The following is an 18,982-nucleotide window of genomic DNA, read 5'->3' on the forward strand; positions in this document are numbered from 1 at the left end:
TTCTCACACTAAGTAAGTCAGAAAGAGAAAAACAATTAACATAGGATATCAGTTATGTGGAATCTAAAATTAGCACAAATGAACATATCTACAAAACAGAAACAGACTCACACAAAGAACATACTTGTGGTTGCCAAGTGGGATGGACTGGGAGTTTGGGGTTAGTAGACGAAAACTATTATATTTAGAATGGATAAGCAATGAGGTCCTGCTGTCTAGCACCGGGAACTATATCCAGTGTCTTGGGATAGACCATGATTGAAGATAATATATGAAAGGGAATGTATAGACATATATGTATGTATGACCGGGTCACTTTGCTGTACAGCAGAAACTGGCACAATACTCAAGTACACTTTGATTTTGAAAAATAATGACATTATTTTAAGAAAAATATTATATTAAGAAAAAATAAAGCCATGGACAGACTAAAAAAGAAAAAAACAGGATACACAAAGCTTCATAACACTGGATTTGGCAATGACACCAAAAGGAGAGGGGAAAAAAAATTAGACTACATCAAAATTTAAAACTTTTGTGTACCAAAAGACACTATAACAAGAGAGTGAAAGAGCAACCCACAGAATGACAAAAAAACAACTACAAATGATTTATCTGACAAAGAATATCCTGAGCATTTAAAGAACTCAACAACAACAATCACCCTAATTTAAAAATGCACAAATGAGTTAAATAAACATTTCTCCAAAGAAAATATACAAAAGGACAAAAGCACATGAAAAGGTGCTTAATATCACTAATCATTACGGAAATGCCAAGCAAAACTACAATGATACACCGCTTTGCATTCATTAGGATAGCTATTTAAGCACACAGTCTAGAAAATAGCAAGGGCTGATTAAAATGTGGAGAAATTGGAACCCATGTGCACTGCTGGTGGAAATGTAAAATGGTGTAGCCACTGAGGAAAGCAGTATGGTGGCTCCTCATAACACTAATTATAGATTTACCATAGGATGTAGCAATTCCACTTCTGGGTATATACCCAGGAGAACTGAAAGTACAAACTTAGATATCTGTTTACCAACGTTCACTGTGGCAGTATTCAAAACAGCACAAAGTGGAAACTGAGATAAGTGTCCATTAATGAATGGATAAACAAATGTGTTATATACATGCAAGAAAATATTGTTCATTCATAAAAATGAAGTTCTAATACTTGCTACAACATGGATAAAACTTAAAAACATTATACTAAGCTAGCAGATTCAGCCACAGTAGACTAGAAGTGATCAGGAGCTAGAGTAGGAGAGAATGGAGAGTTATTACTTAATGAATACAGAATTTCTTTGGGGGATGACAAGTTAGTTCTGACAATGGACAGTGGTGATGACTGCACAAGAAGATGAATGTACTTTATACCACTACACTGTAAACTTAAAAATGGTTAAGATGGTAAGTTTTCTGTGAAGCATATTTACCACAATAAAAAAATGTTAAAAATTATATGCAAAAATTCCAATCATTTTTGAAAATGAAAAGTATTAAAGTTTGTTTTATCTATTGTTAAAGCTTCTATAAAACTAAAATTATTAAGCTACTCTAATCCTGTTTCTTAAAACAGAAAAATAAATAGAATATAGAAAAAGTACATAAATATTCCTAAATACCTATGAAAATACAGCAAAAGATAAAGCAGACATTTCCAGTCAGTGAAGGAAAAGTTAATGTTTTAAAATATAATTTGGGGTTAGAGAATATTTTTTAGGACATAATATTATGAAGTCAAAAGAAAAAACTTACCCTAATGATAAGCAAAACCCTAAGGGAAAATGTAATATGAACATACAAAAAGAGCAAGACAAGGAAAAAATTATTATATGTGAAAAAATAAATACCTTAAATATAAAAAGGACGTATAAATCAATATGAATAAGAAATCACAAAAGGGGCTAAAATATGAACAAGCTATTTATATTTTTTAAATAATAAAGCTAATAAATCATGAAACAAAAACACATAAATGGGAATTAAAACAAAGCACCACTATTTTTGTCAATTCAGCAAAAATTATGACTGACAACATCCAAAACTGATGAGGGTGTGGGAAAACTGGTGTTTTCAAACTGCACCTGTAAATAGGTACCATCGGTATGGAAATTTATTTCAACAATCAAAATTAAATGTGCATGTACCAAGACCCTTCAACGTACCTTCAGAAACATAATTATGGACCTACATATCCACAGATACAAAGAGCCAACACTACTATGCCATTTTATATAAAAGACTTGAGCACCCTTGGATTCTGGCATCTAAGGGCGCCCTGGAACCAATCTCCCATGGATACCTAGAGACAACTGGATTCGTAAAGTTAAGAAATGGCACAAGTACTAGGATATTCATTTCAGATAACCATTCCCTAGACATACTATAAATTTCTCAATCCCCTTACAATTTGGCCCTTATTTTCAAATTATTTTTCTATATTGTTTTTCCAATATGAACCCTCTCTGAAGGCAAGTGGTTTGTTTTTCCTCATGCCATTCTTCCTACCAAAACCATTTTATACCTCTTCTAATAGTCTAATTACCAGTCACTCTTCAGGGGCTATTTCCTCAATGAATCCATCGTTCCAATCTGTTATCAGTCACTTCTATGAATCCACACAGGTATTATTGCATATAATTCATTAAGCACTTAAAATTAACTGTCTATGACAAATCTTGCATTTGATTAAAGGTACACACCTTAAAATACACAAATCTTTAATACCTGTCATTAGAAGGTGCTCAAATATTTAATGAAGAAAAACATCTCATTTACTCATATTCAGTATTTACTCATACTGAATGACAGTATTCTTTGAATATACTACCTTACTCATGCAACTACCTTGTGAGATAGTCAAAGCAAGTACTTATTATTCCAAATCTTCTATTCATTCCTGATATTTTTCCGGCTAGTTCTACCAGCTATTTAATTTCCCACTATGGGAGTTCCTGTCGTGACTCAAGTGGGTAATGAATTTGACTAGGAACCATGAAGTTTTGGGTTCGATCCCTGGCCTCGCTCAGGGGTTAAGGACCCGGCGTTGCCGTGAGCTGTGGTGTAGGTCGCAGACACAGCTTGGATCCCGAATTGCTGTGGCTCCGGTGTAGGCTGGCGGCTACAGCTCAGAATGAATCCCTAGCCTGGGAACCTCCATATGCCTCAGATGTGGCCTTAGAAAAGACAAAAAAAAAAAAAAAAATTCCCACTATGATTACAAATGTCTATTTTCTCTAACAGTTCTATCAATTTTAGCTTTATGTATTTTAAGTCATAACAGTCTTTTATAAAATTGAAAGTATTATCTTCTTGCTGTATAAACTCATCATGATAAAGCCCAAATAATTCTTTTCTTTCTTTCTTTTTTTTTTTTTTTTTGTCTTTTTAGGGCCACACCTGTGACATATGGACGTTCCCAGGCCAAGGGTCAAATCTGAGCTATAGCTGCTGGCCTATGCCACAGTCCCAGGAATGCCAGATCCAAGCCACGTCTGTGACCTACACCACAGCTCATGCCAACACCAGATCCCTAACCCACTGAGCAAGGCCAGGGATGGAACCCATGTCCTCATGGATACCAGACAGGTTTGCTACAGCTGAGTCAAGATGGGCACTGCCAATGCTTCTTAATGTTTGTAACAAAGCCACATCTACTATCCTTAATATTTGTATAAAAGTTTTCCCATCTATCTATAACCATTCTTAAGTTACAGAATGGCTGTTTTATGTGGATTTATCATAAACAACAAATAGGTGTGTTTTGTGGGTTCTCTCCTCCAGATTTGATAAGCTGCGTTTTAATGGCAACATTCATTCAATTACATTCAATATAATTACTGATATATCTGGGTTTAAATTAAATCTTATGTGTGCCTTCTGTTTGTCTCAACTTTGTTATATTTGTCTCTATTTGTTGCTTTTATTTTTGATCATTCCACTTTTTCCCCTTATGCTAGTCTGAATAGGTTGTGTATTCGTTACCACAGCCACAGCAACAAAGGATCTGAGCCATGTTTGTGACCTATACCACAGCTCATGGCAATGCTGGATCCTTAGCCCCGAGTGGGGGGCAGGAATCAAACCCACATCCCTAGAGATACTAGTCGGGTTGTTACTCCTAAGCCACAATGACAACTCCAGTTTTAACTAATTTAAATTGCTACCTGAGGCTAGCAGCCACAATATTCAATAGCATAGTTCTTAGAATTTCCACATTCTGGATCTGGCCAACTACATCCTCATGGTGTTAACATGCTCTTTGACTTTCATGTGTCCTACAAACCAGTGAACAAATGTAGATGCTTCATTATATTCAAAATCAATTATTTTTGATAAAAATATACTTCAGCGTTGGGCTGTGTACTTCCTACTATAATCTTATCAGGAGACTCATAATGTGTGTTTCCCTTTTAGTGATGCTCAGGTTGATCACATATGAATGGGAAGAATCAAACTATGTATACTAGTTCCTATCTTTGTAAGTAAACTGGAAAGGCACTTGAATTAATAAAATTGGTTATTTAAAGAGTAGCAGAGTAAACTGAGCTAATTGGGATGGGGGTGAGAGTGAAATTCTTTAGACATATTTTATACTGCTTTGATACCTAATAAAAATAATTTTAGTAAAATGCAGTTGAAAATGTCTAAGTATGAGATACAGAATACAGCTCCAAGATTTTCATGCACATTAAAGCTTAACCCCATCCACTGTTAAGACTGCAATGAATACAATATAAATGGGTTGTGAATCATTGGCTTTAGTCATATATACTAGGTTCTTTGCCTACATGTTTCAATGAACACTAAAATCTATATACCTGGACCAAACTAGTTCAATTTTTTGCAGGAATATCCTCATCAGGGGTCACTTTATAATTACACCTTAATTACTAAGAAAGAATTCTTCACATTGTCTTTAACAACAGTTACATGCTACTTAATTTTCCATGTATAAGCCATCAATTACAGAACTTTTTTGTCAGGAAAAGTTTCTCTTTAAAAATGGCATGCTTCCTTCTTCCTAATAAAAGAACTACATTACCTCATTTTTTTGACCTGAGAAATCATTATCAAGCTGCTAAGATCAAAGCTGTTCCAAATGAATGGGTTGAGGACCAGAACTCAGTACCCGAATATTTCTTCCTTTCCCCCGTACCCTCTGGCCATTCACTTTTCCAACAAACTTCAGAAAGCTCCCAAAAGCCAATAATGCTTAGTAAAAATCATTCTGAAAAACGGTATTTTAATTCATCACAATTCTCATTGTGCTTTGAACACTAAGAAATTCAGAAGCAAATTTAATGCATTATTGTTAGCTCTCTTTATAAAAGAAGTTTATCTTCTTTTTTATAGCTTTAACTTTTTTTACAACTATAACTTTTAGTTCAAGGAGAATATTTACATAAATATGTACATATTTTTATATATTTCAAAACTATTATGGAAAGATAGGACATGAATAGTCTATATTCATATTGATTATTCCCTATATTCAGATGAACAATGTAAAATGATTTCCCTTAAAACGATTATGTTATTAAAATATAATAAGAGGAATTCCAATCGTGGCTCAGCGGGTCCCCAACATAGTCTCATAAGGATGTGGGTTCTATCCCTGGCCTCACTCAGAGGGTAAAGGATCCAACATTGCTGTGGCTGTGGCACAGACCTCAGCTGCAGCTCCAATTCCAAACCCTGGCCAAGGAACTTCTATATGCCACAGGTGTGGCCGTAAAAAGAACAAAATATGTAATAAGAGATTTTCAAAGTTAAGGCAATAAAACATTTTAGAGAATAGGGGAAACATGCTACAGTATGATCTGTACAGTTTCATCAACGTAGTTTTGAAGAAGTGAAGATAGACCAAAATAACATTATAGTGCTGTTAAACACGTGGGAAGAGTTTACCAACTTTAAATTGTTTCACAGCTTAAATACATGATACTGTACAGCCTTGATGCTAAGATTCAAGCTAAGGAATAACAATTTAAGGAAGAAATAAATCTCAAATATACATATAGCCATTTTACATTAAATGGCAATTCATAACTATCCATACATTAACATAACCATGCATTTCTTCTTTGAAATTCCTGAGCATAAAGAGTTTTCTGAAACTCACTTAAACTCAGTAATTTTGACAGAGGATCAGAAGATTTAGCTCCTAAGTAACAGTCTTTCACAAGACATGAATTAGTGGAGTTCCCGTCGTGGTGCAGTGGTTAACAAATCCGACTAGGAACCATGAGGTTGCAGGTTCAGTCCCTGCCCTTGCTCAGTGGGTTAACGATCCAGCGTTGCCGTGAGCTGTGGTGTAGGTTGCAGATGCGGCTCGCATCCCGCGTTGCTGTGGCTCTGGCGTGGGCCAGTGGCTACAGCTCCGATTCAACCCCTAGCCTGGGAACCTCCATATGCCGCGGGAGCGGCCCAAAGAAATAGCAAAAAGACGAAAAAAAAAAAAAAAAGACATGAATTAGTCACACAGACCTCTCTTACCTTTGAAAAATTCGAACATCTATACTAGGAATGCTGACTTAGTTTCTATTTCATGCTCTACTGTTTCTACATTCTCTGGCATGAGACAGGGCATCTTCTACTTTTAAAATACACATTTTTCATAGCAATATATAGCAGCATAGCAAATATTACATAGAAGACATTTGAAATGAAGACGCTAAATTCAACTTAAGATTTAAACACCTGTCACGATATAATTCCAACTAGGGAGATAATCAGATGTACATACACTTTCACCATAGGTTTTCAGGAGCAATTAAATCCATTTAGGGGTAAGGTAAAACTTCCCATAATAACACCAAGGCATTATTCACCTTTTCTGCTCTTACCCTCTCATCAGTGTACAGAGTTACAGCCTACGTGAAGCATAACAGGTAACTGAATGTGTGTTATTATGTCTTAACGACTCAAAAAAAATTTTTTTAATGGATGCACCTGCAGCATATGGAAATTCTTAGGCTAGGGGCTGAATCAGAGCTGCAGCTGTAGGCCTGAACCACAGCCACAGCAACACCATATCTGAGGCACAGGTGCAACCCACACTGCAGCTTGTGGGCAGTGAAGGATCCTCAACCCACTGAGCAAGGCCAGTGATTGAACCCATACCCTCAGAGACAACGTCAGGTTCTTAACCCACTGAGCCACAATAGGAACTTCCTCAATTTTAATTCTTAATACAGTAAATATCTGTAGGTATAATCCACAAAAAACAAAGCGCTATGGGATCTTCAATAATTTTTAAGAGTTTAAAAGGATACCGAGACTGTAAAGTTCTACACTAAGGTTATACTTTGCAGGAAGACTACCATTATATTGCCACTTAATATTCTGCCCACTATAAACAAGGTGCTTTTGATGTGACAGTACATAAAATATACCATAATTTCAGAAATATCCAAATGTGGAAAATGTGTATCTTAAAAAAAAAAATCAAAGAAAAGTAATACTTTCAGAGTCATTAATAGTGTGACATGCTATTAAATTGTATTTTTGTCTTTCATGGACAGAAATGAAATAACTAATACTTTATACATCATTTGGTTCATTAAGAATTTGTATTCTCACTTGACTCAGTTCATGCAATACCAAGCAGTATCATTTTTAACAAAAGAGAGTATGTCTGACACCACTTTAACATCAGTACATTTTATCAAGTGAAATTTGAAAGGAAACAAGAAATGCACTTTATGATTTAAGTTTATAACATTTTAAAAATTCCAACAAAAGACTTTCACTAAACAATTTGTGAGGGAAGTTAATTTTAAATTTCAAAAGATAGAGACAACATTGAGCACATTAAATATTAGAGAATGAAGTTTGGACTTCATCAAATAAGCAAAGGGAAAACTACTAAAATGAGCTAAAGAGAAATGCAAAATGAGTAATCTGTCCAAAATGACTAGAAGAGACTAAAAAAGGAGGACAGGCAGAAGTGGAAATAGTAGATACATATGTTGTAGTTGGGGAAAGGTCAAGGATGAGACTTCAAAGATAAATCTCAAAAGGGGAGCTCATGCACATGAATATAATAAATTACATTTTAGAATTATATCAGATTCAAATGTGGGACATTCTCTTATAGACACTAAAGAAGAAAGGACAGATGGTAAATTTAAAATGAAAGCCAGGAGTTCCCATCGTGGCGCAGTGGTTAACGAATCCGACTGGGAACCATGAGGTTGCAGGTTCGGTCCGTGCCCTTGCTCAGTGGGTTAAGGATCCGGCGTTGCCGTGAGCTGTGGTGTAGGTTGCAGACGCGGCTCGGATCCCGCGTTGCTGTGGCTCTGGCGTAGGCTGGTGGCTACAGCTCCGATTCAGCCCCTAGCCTGGGAACCTCCATATGCCGCAGGAGCGGCCCAAGAAATAGCAACAACAACAACAACAAAAAGACAAAATACAAAAAAAAATAAAAAATAAAAAATAAAAAAAATAAAAAAAAAAGAAAGCCAATGCTCAAGTTGCAAACTAGTAACTAATGATGCAAAGACGTACAAGTAAATTCTCCAAAGGGAAAAACAAAATTTAAAAAACAAAACAGTAAGCAAAAGACTGAATCTTTAATACTAATCAAGAAGATAGGGGAGTTCCCGTCGTGGCGCAGTGGTGAACGAATCCGACTAGGAACCATGAGGTTGCGGGTTCGGTCCCTGCCCTTGCTCAGTGGGTTAACGAACCTCCATATGCCACAGGAGCAGCCCAAGAAATAGCAAAAAGACAAAAAAAAAAAAAAAGAAGAAGAAGATGGGAGGAACTGTGATCACTAAAGGAAAAGTTCCAAGAGGACTTGAACCATGAAGCTGCAAAAATCAAGAAAGCAAAGTTCAGGGAGAATATTTAGCACAGCAATGGATGGTTCCTTTTTTTGGTAAACTTTGAAAGTGTGAATTACTAATCACAAATCTGTCTTTTATATCCATGAGTCTGTTTCTGTTTTGCATACACGTTTGTATTACTTTTCAGATTCTGTATATAAGTGATATGATACAGTTTTTAAAAAGTGTGAATTACTAACCATTTGGAGGAGCAACTTTTGGCTTCTTATGATCGATGAGAACAACTATAGGGTATTTTCACCAAAAAAATTAAATGGAACTGATCAAACTTCCAAGTGCATGAAGAAATATATATTAAGACCCAATACTGTAGCTTTCAGGTATTTATTCCACCTTAATTTGTGCTATCATAAAAATTCAAATCCTATGATTTCACTTTGATTATCCAAAGAAACATTAAACAGAAATCACATTATTTACATAGAATTGTAGTCCTTGTAATAACATAACACAATGGATACACAGTAAAGAAACGTTTTTATTAACTCAGAATTAAGAACTTTTGGGAAGTTCCCATCATGGCACAGCAAAAACGAATCTGACCACGAACCATGAGGTTACAGGTTTGATCCCTGGCCTTGCTCAGTGGGTTAAGCATCAGGCATTGCTGAGAGGTGTGGTGTAGGTTGCAGAGGCGGCTCGGATTGATGTCGCTGTGTCTATGGTGTAGGCCGGCAGCAGTAGCTCCAATTGGATCCCTAGCCTGGGATCCTCCATATGTTGTGGAGGTGGGCCTAAAAAGAAAAAAAAAAGGAGCTTCTGGGACAGACTTGAAATTTATTTTTGCTTTTAATAGACACTTTATTCAAAGACATTACAGGTAAAAAAAAAAAGATTAGTACCACAATTTTAGAACTACAGAATAGGAAAAACTCTGACTTCTCGATGAATCCCATTCACTGAATGGGCAAGTGAGAAAACTGAGGCCCAAACTATAAATCAAGTGCAAGGTAAAAAGAATTTCAAGAAATGTTTCTTGTAAGTGATCAGTTACTTACACACAATTTCTATTTATTCAAACTGATTTCAAAATATATTCTACTAAAATCTATACTGTTGGGCTGGTTTAAACACACACAGATGAAATACTGCAACTGAACCTTACAATTTATTATATGTAATTCAAAATTTTTATTAATTCCAAAGGAGTCTAGTAACCAATAAACCCCAACAGGAAGATTTCATTGTATGCACACTTTTTATTCAAAGGTTTAAGCATTTATCTCCCTTGCTCAAATTCTCTGTGACTCTTAGTTCCAAATGATTGAGTCAAGGAAATTGGACTAGACTGTGTTGTAACCCTAGTCACCTGTGATGGAACATGATGGAGGATAATGTGAGAAAAAGAATGTGTGTATGTACGTGTGTATGTATCTATATATAGATATATACGACTGGGACACTCTGCTGTACAGCAGAAACTGACAGAACATTGTAAATCAACAATAATTAAAAAAAGAAAAAAAAAGGAATTTTACTATTATGTCCATCCAAACAATAAATGAATAATAAGCTCTTTTCTATTAATTATAAGCCATGTATTCTATAATCAAATTGATAAGTTCTATAAAAAGAAAATAAAGTAATATTTTCATCAAGGGTTACCAAGATAATTTCATATAAGCTAAAATATAAACTATAAACTATAAATTCTACATGAATATTCCACCCAATTTCAGAATATTTCAACATCTTAAAACATTTCAATATTTAGTAAGTAACAATCTAAAGGATAAATCATATAATAATCCTTATAGATTTGTCAGATTAAGAATTTCATATCAAATAAAACAAATTTGTTAAAAATCCACACTGAAGAGAACTATTTATTGAATCTTTAGGCAGAAATGTAATCACTGTTAAACTTGAAACAAATGGAATCAGCAGTATTTGTCAGTTCTAAACTGCCACCATTAAAAATCTGGCCAACATTGACAGAGAGTAGAAAAACACATTTACATTATATAACCTTAAAAGTAAAGGATGTTATTTCTTGTTAATTTCTAAAATATAAATGACACCTCTTTGCTAAAATTTCTTTTTAACAATGAGGGGTTTATAGCATACTTCCTGACATTAAAATTCAAATACTATTACTTCTTTTTAATTATTTGGAAAATTAGATATTTATGTCTTATACACATTAAGATTTTCAAACCTCTAAGATACACCTAGGGACAGCATTAAGCAGAACACATCACTCCTTAAAAATCACCAGAGATTATTCGAAATCAGTGATAAAAATCTTTCTTAACTTTAAATAACAAAGAGTGTCAAGAAAATGTTCATTTTTCATATGCTTTCAAAAAAACAAAAAGGAAATAAAATACCACCATGTGTATCAATTAACATGCTTTTGTTTCCAAAGAAAAGAAAAACGAACGAAAACAGATATGAAGTAAATTTATCCTTCTGTAATGAAAAATCTCATAAGTGAAAAATTCATGGAGGTATTTTGGTCTCAGAAAACAATTTGATCAGCCATATTTCTTCTGTTTCCTTTTCAATTCTATTAGCCTCTAGCTAGCGTTATCCTCAAATTAATTTACCTTAAAGCAGGAAATTGGCTGTGGCAATTACAGACTTACAGCCACACTATATCCAATGGTTTCATTCTGATTTAGGGCCTGTGCCACCAACATTACCAGAGGAGTTCAATTCCCTAACTGGCCTGGGAATACCACAGCCCAGCCTTTAGTCAAACCACACAAGGCACACAATCCCACACAACAAAGAATCAGGAGTTCTCTTGTGGTGTAGTGAGTTAAGGATCTGGCACTGTCACTACACCAGCCCAGGTCGCTGCTATGGCTCGGGTTTGACCCCTGACCCATGAACTTTCACATGCTGTGGATGTGGCAAAAAAATAAAAATGAGATTCAAAGTTAAGACTAAATATTAAATTAATAAATATGTGGACTCTAATAAATATGAATCAGACTCAAAAGATTTCAAAACCAAACCTATGGTCATCAAAGGGAAAATGTTGGGGGGGGGATATAAAAATGGAAGGTTGGGACTGATATATATACACACTACTATATATGGAATGGATGAGTAACAAGGACCTACAGTGTAGTACAGGGAAATCTACTCAATACTCTGTAGTGACTTACATAGGGAAAGAATATGAAAAGGAATGGATCTATGTATATGTGTAACTGAATCACGTTGCTATAACCTGAAACAAATACAACACTATAAATCAACTATACTTCAATAAAATTTAATTTTATAAAGAGTAATAATAGATAAAATTAAGATGTTTGGTATGGATTCAAGTATGTAAGACATTTATGATACTCATTTTATCTGACATTCAATTAACATTTATTAAACATCTAAGTAAATGCTAAGTACTACATAAATATGTAAAGGAGAAAGAAAATAAGTAAATTATGAGTTTGAAAGCTGATGCCATTCTTTGCACATAACTTAAAATTGTCAAAAAGTAATACCTAGGAAAACAGCCTACATACTTTCAGTTATACTGAAATAGCTAGACATTTTTACTTTTAAATGTAATGTCATTCCTATATAAAACTAAGAATTCTCACAGTAAAATGTCTTCAGTCCAATCACCCTGATCAATGAAAAAATTCTCTATTTTAAATTAATGGCATAGGAGTTCTCTTGTGCCTCAGGAGGTTAAGGATCTGGCGTTGTCAATGTGGCACCTCGGGTTGCTGCTATGGCGAAGGTTCAATCCCTGGCCTGGGAACTTACACATGCTTCAGGTGCAGCCAAAAATAATTAATTAACGGCATCAAAATATGTGCCACAATATATCTACAACAGGTCAAAAGGGGGGGGGACACTTTCTTTACTTAATTATACACAAAAACATACAATTCACACCATTTACTGGGTGATTATCTTCTTTTAAAACCAGCTAGTGGTTACAACTGCTCAAGTTATGTGCCACCACAGGGAAAGTTTACACACTCATCTTCTATCTTTAGGACCAATAACACAAAGAGAGGGCAAAAAAAACAGTGTAAGTATTCAAATCAGACATAAAAGGCTAACTACCAGCTAAACAAACTTTTCCTACGGTTACCTCATCCAGGTCATACTGAGCTGAAGTAAAAATGAAGTAAAAATCATCATTTATTCATTAAACACTGTGTGCCTAGACCAGAAATTACCATTAGCAATACTGCAACACCATGACATAAACTTGCCTTACCTAAAAAAGTATCTTAACAAAACTTATAAAGGAATCAAATGTTATCAACTCAATATGAAACTTAAAAGAGCCAGCTAAGCAGAAAAATGCAGAACTAAAATGGAAATTTCAGGCCTCTTTAGAAACAAATGATCAGAAATCACTTTGAGCTCCTAAATATATATATCTTACTTACATGTAGGACACATAAGACCTGCAAGGTAACTGCAGGTAGTTCAGTTGAGAATAGGTCAAATCTGTACTCCAAGGTTAGCTATTTCTCACTAAGCGACCATCAGAAAATTTCACCAAATGCAAGCAAATTATATGTTTGGTTTATGAAACAAAATACGATTTGTTTGTTCCTTTTGGTTATTGAAAAAACCTGATTTTTTTTTTTTAAATATTCACTTTAGACAGGGATAGCTTGAAACAATGATGAAATCCTATTAAATTTCAAGGGAAGGTAGGTATGTAAGTGCCTAAATGGATGGATAAATAAGTAAGAAATAAATGGCTGTTAAGTCATGTAAGGGAAATAAACTGAGCAAAGAGTAAATCAATTTTTGCTCTTTAATCAGTATAACAATATTATTCAAGATTGGTATTATTCAACACTACTTCTCAACCCTCAGCCTTCCCTACTTAACACCATTAATCTTAAAAAGTTCCTCAAAAAGTAGGGCAGTTATAAGTGTTCAACATGTATAAAGGCCAAGAAACTTTCTAAATAATGTAGCTAAAAAAAGAACTCAACATGCTGAGAGCTCACAATGTATTTTATGTATTTCGATTTCTTCAACAATTTGGTCCTCCTCAATAAAAACGTTCAGAGAGTCTCTTTTGGTTAATGTAATTGCAACATAACCCAGAACGTTTTCACGTTAAGTTATCCAAGCATAGTTGAGTAAAAATTCCATGATTTAACCTCATTTACTTATGAGATCACTAAAACTTCCAGTATGAAAAAACACAATTAATTTTAGCCTTAATTTGTATCAAATCATTTATGTTCACATTATAAAGGAACAGTTTTGCTACCATGGTCTGGTGGGCAGAATAAATGCCACCCCAAAGATGTTCATGTCCTAATCCATAAATCCTGTAACTATGTTACACCCCATGACAAAGGAGAATTAAAGTTCAGACGGAATTAATTAGCAGTTGAGGAGATTCTCCTGGATTAACTGGGTGGGCCCAATAATCACAAGGTCTCCTAAAAGTGAAAGGTGGAGTTCCTGTGGCTCAACAAGTTAAGGATCCAGTGCTGTTACTGCTGTGGCTCAGGCTGGATTGATTGTGAAAGGGGAAGAAGCAGGAGAATCAAGAGGGCAATGTGACAAGAGAAAAACAGAGTTACTCTGCTGGCTTTTAAGAAGGAAGAGGACCATGAGCCAAGGAATGTGTGATGCTTCTAAAAACGAGGAAACAAAAAGACATACATCCCCCCCTAGAGCCTCCTGAAAAGAACACTTCTAATCACACCTTGATTTTAGTCCAAAGAGACCCATATGTTAGACTTGTCATCTCCAGTAATCAATTTGAGTTCCTACTGTAGCACAGTGGGTGAAGAATCCATCTGCAGTGGCTCAGGTAGCTGCAGATGCAAGGATTCAATCCCAGTCTGCACACAGTGGGTTAAAGGATCCCCATTGCCACAGCTGCCACATAGGTTGCAATTGTGGCTCAGATTCTATCTTTGGTCTGGGAACTTATGTATGCCATGAGGGCAGCCATAAAATTAAAAAAAAAAAAAATCAACTTGTATTATTTAAATCATCAAGGTTGTGACAGTTAAGTGATACGAAATTAATGCACATAGGGCTTCCTTAATATATGAGACCAAAAATAAGAATAACTGGTTAACTTTTGAGACTAAGTATTCACTAAAGTACTTTCAAGTTCCGGTACTTATCCTTCCAAATCATGTGCCATAAATATGAACACAGTCAAGATTCCTAATGAATTTGCAGGTTTTAAGTTACATGTATTTGTAGCTTAAAAAAAAATCACTACAAAAATAGACTATTTACCACCATTTTTCACATAAGTGATCAAGTTCTTTGGGACTTTATTCTTCAGTAACAAAAGTCTACAAGGGGAATTATACATTGGTGATGCTAAACTGTTCCAAGTTTAACTTAATTTAGGAAATATGAATGTTTAAAGAAAGAAATATGAATATAAGAAAGCTTGAGAATAACTATATCTGTAGGTTCTAAGCTAAAAAACTCAGATTATACAGTAATACATTTTTGAAGTAATGATTATTAAGGGAAAACTGTTGGAGGTTCACCTAGTTATGGTTCAAAACACATTTTTTAGACCAAAAAAAAAAAAGGGGGAGTTCCCGTCGTGGTACAGTGGTTAACGAATCCGACTAGGAACCATGAGGTTTCAGGTTCAATCCCTGGCCTTGCTCAGTGGGTTAAGGATCCGGCGTTGCCGTGAGCTGTGGTATAGGTTGCAGACGTGGCTCGGATCTGGTGTTGCTGTGGCTCTGGTATAGGCCAGCAGCTACAGCTCTGATTGGACCCCTAGCCTGGGAATCTCCATATGCCACAGGAGCGGCCCTTGAAAAGGCAAAAAGACAAACAAACAAACAAACAAAAAAACCCCACATTTTTTAGGTAAAATTTGCATACACTGAAATGCAGATATTAGGTGCACAATTCAATTGATTTCTGATGTATGTTAAAGATCCATGTAATCAACAGTAAAGATTAAAAATATTTCCATCATCCAAGAAAACTCCTTTTTGTTCTTTCCAGTTGATTCCCTCCATCCACACACACTTTTCATTTTATTTATGTATTTATTTATTTATTTTGCTTTTCAGGGTCACACCCATGGCATGTGGAAGTTCCCAGGCTAGGGGTCGAATTGGAGCTACAGCTGCCGCCCCTGCCACAGCCACAAAAATGGCGGGATCGGAGCCCTGTCTGCAACCTACCTCACAGCAACGCTGGATCCGCCACCCACTGGGTAAGTCCAGGAATCAAACCTGCATCCTCATGGATTCCAGCTGGATTCGTTTCAGCTGAGCCACGAAGGGAACGCCACACTTTTCATTTTAAATACCCAGTTTAGTATCTTGGTTTTTTCACACCTGATATGTATAAACCCCCTCTTTATATCGTTTAAATTTCCATGCGAGAAAGTTAACATTTTTAATTTTGAAAACTTGACTATCACCAATAATATTCACAGTTTAAACTATTTCCCAATTTTCAACTATCTACTAAAATGAATACTATGGAAAACACAAAATATCATTTCAGGTTTGTCTGAAACAATTTTAAAATGTTAAGCCATAGTCCAACTATATTCCACATAAAAGCCAAGACAATTTCACATCAGAGTAGAAGGAAGAAAAATAAAACCAGGCCAGGCTTTTTACAGTTATTCAATTGCTACAATTTATAGAACCATTAAGAAATGTTTTTGAAGGAAGATTTTTTGTTATTTTCAACAAGTATAACCAACCAGAATCTTCACAATTACCTCTATTTTGCAATATTTCCTATTAGAAATAGCTATAAACAAAACAAACCTATTTTGCAATATCACATCGACATTAATACATGCTGCATGAAACCATATCACTGACTACCATTATGAAACCAGAATTCACAAAAACACGCTCAAAAACTCCAAGTATTAAATATGTATAGATATTAATTTGGAATTGTAAACCTGCACATAAACAAAAGGAAAAAATATTCTCAAGTTTAAAATTTTCAGTGAAAAATTAAATGGCCCAGGGTATTGCCAATAAGTATCATGGATTATGTATTCATAAATCAACCTCTCAAAGTCTAGTCAATGTCAACTCTAATCGGCTTCTTGATTCCAACCTGTCCCTCAGTGATAATGTTACTCAAACATTAACAGAGCATTATCTCATCTCGAAATCTTGCACATTCCCACAATACTGAAATATTGGCAGTGTAAGGAAAAGTAAGAAAGACAAAAGATACTTTAAGGTTCTGAGGGAGCCTTTCGCGTTTTAATTTACAGTATTTGTTTGATTTAAAATTATTTAAACACAGGAACAGACGACTTTAAGGCACTATTCTGACAAAAAAATAAACCCAACACAACGCCATAGAAAATAAACGGAAGGGAAAGGGGAGAGAGAGCGAGAGAGGAGGAAAGAAGTATTAATTTCCAAGGCCCTCCAAACCAAAAATTTTCATTTTCATCGTTTCCGGTTAGAAATCCAAGCATCCACTGTAGAAAAAGGTTGAATCAGGGCACGGCCACTGCCAGGGCCTTTGCCTCGAAAACACACAAGAATCCCAGGACTGACTGTTAAATCCAGAGACCTGTCTCCTTCCTTTTCTCCCTTCCCTTCAGCAACCTTACAGGATAAGTTTTAAGTCTCCAACCCCCGCACTATTAAGACTTTGGCAAACAGAAGCTAGTGAAGCTGGCCCCCTCCCGCCGCAAGCGGCCCGCCCCCACCCCCCCCTGCCCGCGCGGCGCCGGGCTAGGAGCCCCGCCTTTCCGCGAGGTCCCCACAGCAGCCGGGACGCCGCAGAAGCCGCGGCCGAACCCCTCCCAGAGAGCAGCAAGGGGGCCGAGCGGCCACTGGGGAGTCCCGCTTGGTCACCCCTGCGGGGGAAGCTACTCGCGGGGAGGCGGCAACTCTGGCTGGGGTTGTAGGCAAACCCGCCCAGAGCACAGAAGAGGGGCGTGACGCCAGTTGGGCGAGAAGAGCCAGGTGCCAGAGGTAACTCCACTAGGTGCGGCTGCGAGGCTGGGGTGGGGGCGGGGGTGAGGCAGAGGGACGTTCGCTCTCTTACCGCCAGGTCGGGATTGCGGCTGTCCCTATGTGACACAGCTCGGATGACCCCAGCTCGCCAGCCCCGCCAGCAGCGTCCGCTCTGCCTGCGCTCTGGCTGCACCTCTTCGCCGACCGCCACGCACAGAAACCGCTTCCCCACCAGTTCCGGCCGCGTCTCCACCGCCATAGCCGTCACCGCAGGAACAGCTGCTGCCTCCTCAGCTGCGAGGGAACCAACGAAATCCCCTTCCTACCGGCCGCCCATGCTGAGGATAGAGGACCTGGGGACAGCGGTGGCCCCGCGAGTGAGAGTGGACTCGGGGGCGCTCCGGACGCTCTGCCCACAGAAGGGCAGAGCGACCTCAGTCTCAGTCCTTAATACTCTCCTGGACTCCTCGACTTGCAGCCTCAGGCTGCAGTTCCACAGAAAAAAGAAAACAAAAACTGACAAATTTACACACGACCGTCGGAGAGTCAGAGGCAGTTCTGGCCGCTGCCGCTACCGCGCCGCGGCCAGTACTACTCCGCCTCCCCATCCACCAGCGTGGCTGCGATCGCGCCGCGCGTCTCCTTCCGCCGGCGCGGGCTGGGGGAGGGCGCCGCGGGAGAGGGTCGGAGGAACCACCGCAGACGGAAAATAGTGCCCGCCGCCGCAGCGGTGGCTGCGGGACCAGCGAGGATGAAAAACAAGGAGTGGGGCGGCAGAAGGGAATGCACTCCTTCGGAAACACTATTAGACTGTGTGAGGACCACCTCTCTACTCGTCACTCCCTCGGGAAGTGGGGCGAGGCGAAAGCGAAGTGCGCTGGTTGCACTCCGGATCCACTTTGGATCACAAAACAAACTCTAGGTTAAAATCCGCATCTCCAGAGTGATGTTTTTCACAATATATGGCGCCTGCAGTCTGAGTTAGCCAGAATTCTGCCCGAATTCTTGTAGTCCCAGCAGCAAAGCAGAACACTTTGAACTGAAAACTAAGCCCACAGACCTCAGTCACTGCAGAACTTGAGTCCATCGCTTTACATGAAAACGAAGAAAGCAACGTCATCCTTCATTCTTCCCGTTTTGGGCGATTCTAATTAAGCGTTTGAGCTATTGAGAGATTTACACCTTGCTACTGCTCGGTTAAACAAAGCCAAACAACAGGCTGAGGGCTTTGGTCAA

The 18,982-nt window shown here is 37.4% G+C and overlaps 1 protein-coding gene across 18 annotated transcripts in view; it reads right to left on the minus strand.

Moving 5' to 3' along the window:
- The window catches only part of JMJD1C (jumonji domain containing 1C), a 326,067-nt gene that overhangs the window by 261,276 nt on the left and 45,809 nt on the right, over positions 1 to 18,982 (minus strand). For 2 of the 18 annotated variants that reach the window (XM_021073647.1, XM_021073645.1), the window contains exon 1: positions 17,838 to 18,837. The exons of 15 other annotated variants lie outside the window; for them this stretch is intronic. In XM_021073647.1, coding sequence (XP_020929306.1) covers positions 17,838 to 18,005 — 168 coding nt within the window. In that variant the 5' untranslated portion in view covers positions 18,006 to 18,837. Of the gene's footprint in view, positions 1 to 17,837; positions 18,838 to 18,982 lie in introns of those variants that run through there. One more of the 18 variants, XM_021073655.1, reaches the window with a different exon arrangement.

The sequence above is a fragment of the Sus scrofa genome, chromosome 14, assembly GCF_000003025.6.
Source record: "Sus scrofa isolate TJ Tabasco breed Duroc chromosome 14, Sscrofa11.1, whole genome shotgun sequence".
NCBI classification, from domain to species: domain Eukaryota; kingdom Metazoa; phylum Chordata; class Mammalia; order Artiodactyla; family Suidae; genus Sus; species Sus scrofa.